Consider the following 8662-nt stretch of genomic DNA (forward strand, 5'->3'; position numbering starts at 1 on the left):
GGGCTGCAGTAATCAAAATGTGGTAATATTAAAGCATTATAAATTTGAACTGCAACATCCGTCGGAATAAAAGGTCGTACACGTTTCAATGCACCAATGGCTGAAGAGATTTTCTTGCTTATCTCGTCAACGTGTTTAGACCAAGAGAGGTGTGCATCAATGGTAAGACCCAGAGATTTAATATGGTCAACTCTCTTGATCGTCCTGTCATCGATACTTATATTAATCTCCTCAAATTGGGTATTCAATCTCTGCCTAGATCCGATTATCATTAGCTCAGTTTTGGCCACATTTAAACTTAATTTGTTGGCTCTCAGCCAACAGGTAAGATTGTTAAGTTCAGAAGACACTGCTAGTTTAAGATCGGCTACCGTTTTTGCAGATAAAGTTATACTGGTGTCATCGGCAAACATTCTCCGCGCAGCAAAAACTGACTGAAGTGACTCAATTATCAAGTAACTTAGCAATTTCAATACCACTACAAATAGCGAGAAGCTGTTTCTCTTCCGGGGCACTCCAGTCGCTTATTCGCTGAATCTTTTTCTTTAGTAATACGTGATTCCTTGCAAGCGCAAGCCATTTTTCTCAGGCGAAAGGACGGGAGCCAAAAGGACGTCTGGGCCAGTGCATGCGCAGGAGCCGTCCACGGCTTGAACAAGCCACGGACAACGCGCGAGTACATTTATACGAACACTTTCACGTCCAAGGTAAGCCGCAGCCAAGATAAGCACAGCCCAAAGCCCTCGGCCGAGATAAGCCGCGGCTTATTTTCTATCGTATAAGCCGCCCTACTGTTACCTTTAGCAGGGCGCGTTGTAGCAGAGAAAATAAGGAAATTAAGAAAAATTTATCAGTGGATTGGATTTAAGCCCGGAGTTTCTACTCTATAAGTACTGCTTCTTTCCGCTGTACCACCGAAGATCAAGACACCGCCTCGTTAAAAAAAAAAAAAAAACAACAACATTTATTTAAGTTTACGATAGAATATCGCTGATGAAGAGTAATTAGGCCTAAGCTAGATTAATAATATAGGCCTAAGCTTTTATTTAAAATGTTTAGCTTTGCCGTGAAGGTTGGAAACCACTCCTTTTGTAGTGTTTAATATTGTTTGTTGGCAAGTGATAATACAGCATTATCAAATAGTGATTAAAATATTGTCCCTAAGCAGGTGGCGGTGTGGTGGTTGAGTGGTTAGGTGACGGGTTAATCAACCCCGCAACCCCCCTTTCCCCCCCCCCCCCCCCCCCCCAGGCCAGGACATAGCAGGGCATTTGCGGAGAATTTTTGTGTTATTTGACGAGGGAAAAGGGCCGCGGGTAACCTCTTTTTGCATGCCATCCCAATGCGTTCTCGCCCTTGAATTCACGATTATCCTGAAATTTTAATTTGCCTTGAATTCATTATTATCGTGAATTTTGAAGACTGGAAGCTTGATATGGGAAATGGTCATTTTTGTTTGAAAGGACAACCCAAGTGTATGGACATAGGACTCAAACCTGGGAATGTTTATATTGACTGGTGCATAATCGAGATCAAATATCAATACTTACCGAAGTAGTTCTTTTAAGACTTTTAACTGTAGCACTTTCTGCAGGGACCAAGGAAGCTTTATTCGAAACCTTTGGCGCTGCTTCAAGCTTATTAAAAAAAGGGGGAAGCATTTAGCGTTTCTGTTCTAAGAGCTAGCAACCTAAGCCTCCTTTGAAATTGTTTTTTGTCGATCAAGCGCGATGGAAGGGCCATACTGACATTACGCCTCTTGCCTTCATTTCCGGTTTCCACCGTAAATAAATGTACTAAAATTGCTTTCATTGAATGTGAGCACATTCAAATAAGATTAATGATGAAAACGCAAAGGAAATGTTCCATTCTCATCACACTTAAACTTCCTCAGTGTTGTTACTACGTCCCTTGTGACTCCCAGTAAATTTCAGGGATAAGTGACATTTGCAACCAGCCTCCCACGCAAACGCCACGAGGCGTCTTATTAATTCAAAAGTGCGCGCCTTGCTGGCCACCGAAGCTGCCTGCGATCCTGCGATTGGTTGACGTACGTGACAGATTTGTGATATAACGCGTTCTCTCTGCTCGTCATCAATAGTTGTCATTGTCTGTTGCTTGCATGTGGCTCTGAGTTTTCAAACTGGTTTGCTTTCGCAAGCAACAGCTGTGCCCGTTATTGTAATTTAGAGTGGTGTGGTGAAAGCAGAGGCACATATAGTGACTGGAATTCGAACAGTTTTGATGTCCATTTCTGAACTCAAGCTTTCGTTTCAATGAAGAATTTCTGGCTTTCTCTCAGCTGGCTGTTCTTTCTTTATCGTACCGTCAAATGCCAAGCTACCTTTTTGAGGTAAGGTTTTAAAATAACTTATGCTTACTTCGAACGAATGTTAAATTTGAGAAAAACAGTTGAAGTCTAAGCGATCGTTTGCAGATGCAAAAAGTTAAGCTTAACTGTTAACGATAAAGTTTGCCCTTGAGGTGGTAATTTGTGTTAAGCTTAAGTTTGAATTAATCTTCAGGGTATAAAATTAATCTGGTCGAATCTAAAGCTTACACATGTTGGTAGGTGATCCGTACGAGAGGAAGCTGTTCATATTAAGTTCGTAAAGAAGTGACTGGGGTGGAAAAATAATGTCTTTCAGTCATTTTCAGTGACACCTTTTTCGTCAACAACCATGGAGTACACGTGTTTTAACGGTTAACGACAGGGGTTACAGAAGAGGAAAGTGGCCAATTCTGTGAACTGGAAGTATGTAGAATTGAGAAAAATGGTAATTATAATATTTTTCACATCATTTATTTGTCACAGAACTGTGATTTCCTTAAATTTTAATCTTTGCACTAAAATAAGATGAGAAAAAAAATGAAGTTTCATGACTGTACCACCTGCTGTGTGAATTAACCAGGGATTGATTTAGAAGTTGTGTATATAAGTAATACACTAAAATTACTGTATGTAGTTTCCGTGAATCAGAACTTTACAATTGACCTCTTTACAGTTGTGTGCTTAGTTACCTGGCCCATAAATGAAAGTGAGGCTGGTGTTGACCTTGTTATGATACAGACCTCCCTCCTTTTCTTATGTTAATGATGTTGTTGTCATGCTAACTAGTAATAATTTACATAAGAAAATCAGTGAGGTTTATCAAAAGAAGGTCAACTCCAGCCTCACTTTCATTCATAGGCTAGGTAACTAAGCACACAACTGTAAAATGGACTATTCTGTTTGGGGTACTTTGGCCAGACTGCTTGTTACTCGGTTTACAGTAGCTGAAGGGAGTGAAAGATTCCTCCATAATATTATTATAGAACAACAGACCAGACCACAACCCCAGGAACTCCATGCCTTGTTGTTTTTGAATGATGAGTGGGTAGTTAATGTCCCACAGTGTGTATGAGTTTGTGAACAAAGAATGTAAGATGGGCTATGGTTTATAGTTCATATTAAACGACACTGGGTGTCGATCAGGCTGGAGTTGAAATCACATCCTCCTGCATGGTAATTCGATGCTCAACCGACTGAACCAACCAATCGGCAGTTGAGTTTTAGTCTGCCAAAGATAAATTTGCAATTTATTATTACTCGCCAGAACTTATCCATTAACTACAATGTCATGTCGACTCTCCAGTTCATTCCACAGATAAATTTGTGTCATGGATCCTGTTGAGTTAGGTCATCAAGGACTTCTTGCAGCGGAAACCGGTGCATTAGAAGATGCAATTATGCTGTTTACCACAGGAATACAGCTTACCCCAGCTGGCAGACCAAAACTTGTCGGCAAGTTATTGAAGGATCGAGCAGATTGCCACTGGGGCTTACAGCATCAAGAAGAGGCATGTGCTGACATGAAGAAGGCTTTAGAAGTATCTCCAGGCATTAAGGCAAGAGGAGAACATTAATTTTCTCAATACCAAATTCCAGCTTATGGAAGAACAATGCTTTCGTTTTAAAAAGTTTTGCAGGGTAGCTATTAACATTGTTCTTGTTAAGCTTGCTGTCATGAACATGTGTAGGTACTGTACCTTGCAACTCTCCCTCTTTCCAGATAGAATTAACCCTTATACCCCTGAAGTGGCCCTTGTTGATATGTTTAATGGTCTGACGTTAGACAGTGAAATCTGCTTGTATAAGTAACACTCTCAGCAGATTATCAGTTAACCTCTGTCAACCTGCTCAGTTAACCTGATTATCATTTTAACCTCAGGATTCAAGCTCATTTTAGACCAATTTATCTTCCAATTTAAAAGGCTTTGAATCTAGTTTAATTTATCAACCATGTATAATGACTGACAAAAGTTTAAATCTAATCAACACCAAGTGTTGTTCAAGAGTAAAGCAATAACATACTTTGTCATGTTTTGACAGCTCATACATGTATCTCTACTTGTTCAGGCTTTTGACACGGTGAATTCATAACTTTGTTTTCAAAATTAATACTGCTGGATAGAAGAATTTTCTTGGCAGCAACAGATGCAATTATATTAATTACATGTTGTCCAACGATTAAATTGAAACTGTCCCTAAATGTTCCCTACTAATCCCTTTTTTGAGAACTACAATAAAAAAGATAAGTCAACATGCTTGCTTAAGAGATCTCTTAAGAGATCTAATGGGCCAATCTTACCCCTTTGATGCCTGTACTGATATTAAACTTGCATGTTATTTCATCGACTTATTTACATCCCTGTGTATGTTTTTAGCTATATCTTTTTTCCTTCTGATAATTTTTTTGTTAATGTTTTTATTTTTCTTTGGGATTCAAACCCATGATCTTTGTGAAACCAGTGTAATGCTCAACCAACTGAGCTACAGTTGGTAGCAGGTCGATCTTTCAATCTTTCATCTATAACCCGCACTTCAAATATAAAGGGGATAATTTTTTACACCAAAATTATGCAATTAAAAATATAGGTCACCATGCTCGTTTGAGAGTAAAACACTATCGTATCTGTCTATCTCGATTATTCTAGATCGAAACAACAAAATTTGCCATGTTCTCGGAATGCGCGCTTATTCGCAAAGAGTTACAAGTATGGGTCATTCACAACTTCTCTCACATGTTTTGAGAACTGTTTCAGTGTGTATGATTCACTTGGTCCATTTTTGCAATGTTGCAAATCTGACCAATTTATATAAGTATTGACACACCATATGCGAAGTACAGGATGCGCAGTGCAATACTGAGGAATCACCTTAAGTTCTTGAGAGAGCTGGATCGAGGAGAAAAATTAATGATGTCAAAGGCTCACTAGTTTAAGAATGCAATGCATGTGTCCACCGCAGAATTAATATGCAGCACGGGAGTTTTGGGCTTTCGGGCTTCTAAAGGCGTTTTGCATACATAATAAGCTGCATTCACACGCTAAAATTTTAAGCTAGTGAGTCTTTGACATCAGTTTTCCCTGGAAATACAGAAAGAATCCTAAACATTCATTAACACTAACCTTAGGCTTAAACAAAAGTTGTTAGGCTTAATATTGGCGTTGGTAAATGATAAGGGTTGTACCTGTTCAGAAAATACCAATCTGCTTAATAATTTGCCAGATAGTAATTTGGTCACATAATTATTTTTATGATCTTTGTCTGTGGTTAGGATCAAGCAGAGAAATGGTTTACAAGAGGCTTTGAAGCCCTGGAACAGGAAAACTTCTCAGTTGCTGTTCAATGTCTTTCCTTTTCCTTACTGTATTGCCCTGCAAAAAATACCACTTTACAGTCCCCTGCATATGCCTGGAGGGCTGAAGCAAATTACAGAATGGGAAAGATTGCTGAGGCGCAAGAAGACATAGCACGTTCCAAGAAAGCAGATGCTGCTCTTTCCAAGGTTCATCTCAAAATGATTTTTTAGAATGACAGTTAATAAGTTGGTGTGCTTAAGCAACATTTTGCAATATTCCCTTGGCAGCTTGCTCACATCTTGCGAGTACTAGGGAACCTGAAGAAGCATGTACTTTTGGCAACATTTGACATAGACTGTGCTTTTGATTGTTGCACAATAAAAAATTATTTTAACCAGGATGCAAAATTTGCATTAATGTATCCTACCACAAATTTTAGGGCACATGTGTCTGTCATAAAGAGGTACCCACCTACATTATGTTGGGTATATTGTACATGTATGTACATGGAATCTTAGCAATTGTCTGAATTGACCTTAACCCTTTCACTCTTGTGGGGTTCCCCATTGACAAGTAAAAAATCGTCTGGCGTTAGACAGAGTAAAATCTATAAGTCTCAGTGGCCCTTACAGGAGTGAAAGGGTTAATTAATTAATTAAATTAACTTACGGAAAAGTAAAATTACTTTGCGTGTACTTTTGGTTTCACTTCTGATTGGTTGAAAAAATGGTGCGAGAACTTTGAACCAATCACTGAGTTAAGTAATGCAAAACCAAAGTAATTCACTAATAATAGTACTTTCGACACTCAATTGAAAACCACTCTATTAGTAGTAGTAGTAGTAATAGTGTACAAATGTAGGTGATATGGTTTGATTTTGTTGTGTGGTAAGAGAACCCTAGAATGTTCGCAATAAATTATGCCTTTTTCTTTCCAGAAATGTCTTTTCTTTCCTTTACAAGGCAGCTATTTTTCTTGCTTTTGGTATGCCTTTCCTTCGCCCACTCCATAATTGCAAATAACATTTGAATTTTTCTTTGGTGGTAGCAACAAGGTCGACGAAATAAGGAACAAGGAATTCAACTTTATGAAGCCCAAAGTTTCAAGAAGGCCATTGTGTCGTTTGGACTCGCAAAGGAGTTCACTCCAGCTTTGATGACCGAGGCGCATGTGCAAATACAAAGCTACTTGGCATCCTGTCATTTTTGCCTGCGGCAATATACACAAGCATTAGAAGCTGGAAAAGAGGCATACAAAATCAGGCCAGGACGATCTCAGGTTTGAACAGTGTTGGGTAGTACTAGTGCAGGAGTGGTGTGTACAATGTACATGTAGATGTGAACTAGAGCATCACTGCTTTCATTCCTGTTTTTTATTGCCTGAAAATCTCTGCCAAATTAACCCATTGACACCTCAACGTGCTAGGGCACCCTCAGTTGACGAGTAAAATAATTGTCTGGGGTTGGACAATCTTAGAGTAGAATCTGTCAAGTCTCCCTCCCTGGGGTCAATAGGTAAAAGTAGTTCAGGTCCTGGAGTAATTTTGTGCAGTGCTTGATATTGCGACCGCTGTGGTCGCCAATGCGAGTGGATTTTATTCACTGGCAATTACCTTTACGCACTTACTGTAGTCACCACCCTAGCTGCCAAGATATTTATATTATATTATTACTTAATTTTTTATTGATCGAATGACTGCAATGAATGTCCAATAGTAGACTAATAATCACTATACTTCACGCTTTCACGCATGTAACCTTTGAAAACGGTGTTTACGTATCCTTAAGGAAACACCAACTAAATTCTACATCTTTTATTTAACTTCATTCCAGTAAGTGACGTCCAAGATTTTTATAAAAAATTCTTACGGTAATCGTATTTGGAAAGTGGACATAATAGATTTTGAATACAGAAAAAGCCTTTGAAACTTTAAAATATGTTAATGTCACAGTTCCCGTGGGTATTTATATATTCAAGATACATTACAATAACAAAACGCAAAAGACATTGTTGGTGTAAAAGGGGAAAACACCACTCCACTATCGGCATGACAGACGACTTCCGTAGCGTGACTAAAAGCCTGAACTTGTCTCCCCGACACACCAGGTGAACCATGCCGGATCGCACAAGTTGTAGGCTGGTAAAATTTAATGCCAAATAATGATATACAAGCCTAACTCTCCACAGCACTACAAGCTAAACCTTGGGCCAGCATTGTGCTATAATGGAAAGAGTGTAGGCAGTAAAATTAGCTCAAGCATCCTTATCTCCCCAGCACTACGAGCTGACTCCATTGGCACATGTTGGATTGGACAAGAACAAAGGAAGATTTTTTTAAAGTCTGCTACGAGCCTAGAAGGCCCATCAGGCCGGCGCTTATCTCCGGTTTCTGTAGCATGAAGCGACTAGGAGTATTTACACTCCCCCCTGGATGGGATGCTAGTCCATCGCAGGGTTACCCCCGGCATTAAATTCGCCGGTACCCATTTATACACCTGGGTGGAGAGAGGCACCGTGAGAGTAAAGTGTCTTGCCCAAGAACACAACACAATGTCCCCGGCCAGGACTCGAACCCAAACCACTCGATCTGGAGTCCAGCGCACTAACCATGAGGCCACCGCGCCTCCCACAAAGGAAGATAGAGAGCGTAAAATGGCATAGCATGAAAAAACATCGAAGCTTAGGGAAATCTCTGCGAGACTTAACCGAGGCGTGTACTGAGAGGTGAACCCAAATTTATTAAACTTGACGAAAACAAAAGCTCAGAAGGGAGGGTGGGAATAAAATTCATAAAAAGTAAAGGTACTTCTTCAGGGTGCAAAGTCATTTTTACTAGCCCAAAAGAAATTTTTCACGAGCAGAATGAAAAAAAAAATTAATTATTCCTTTTTTAATTACACTGTAATTTTAAAAAAATGTAATGGCTTCATTTATTCATTCAATCAGCTGTAGTTATTTAACAATAAAATAAGAAATTTAAGTGAAGCTAATGGAATGAAGGTCCAAAAAAAATTTCCCGCGGGAGTATTTCTTAGCC

General features: G+C 39.3%; 1 protein-coding gene across 1 annotated transcript in view; it reads left to right on the top strand.

The window, feature by feature from the left end:
• The first annotated feature begins 2115 nt into the window (after positions 1–2115).
• LOC138015153 (TPR and ankyrin repeat-containing protein 1-like) overlaps positions 2116–8662 on the top strand; it is a 44027-nt gene continuing 37480 nt past the window's right edge. The window contains exons 1-4 of the mRNA XM_068862083.1: positions 2116–2353; positions 3636–3888; positions 5601–5831; positions 6673–6903. Coding sequence (XP_068718184.1) covers positions 3661–3888; positions 5601–5831; positions 6673–6903 — 690 coding nt within the window. The 5' untranslated portion in view covers positions 2116–2353; positions 3636–3660. The remainder of the gene's footprint in view (positions 2354–3635; positions 3889–5600; positions 5832–6672; positions 6904–8662) is intronic.

This window comes from Montipora capricornis, chromosome 9, assembly GCF_036669925.1.
Source record: "Montipora capricornis isolate CH-2021 chromosome 9, ASM3666992v2, whole genome shotgun sequence".
Classification (NCBI taxonomy): Eukaryota; Metazoa; Cnidaria; class Anthozoa; order Scleractinia; family Acroporidae; genus Montipora; species Montipora capricornis.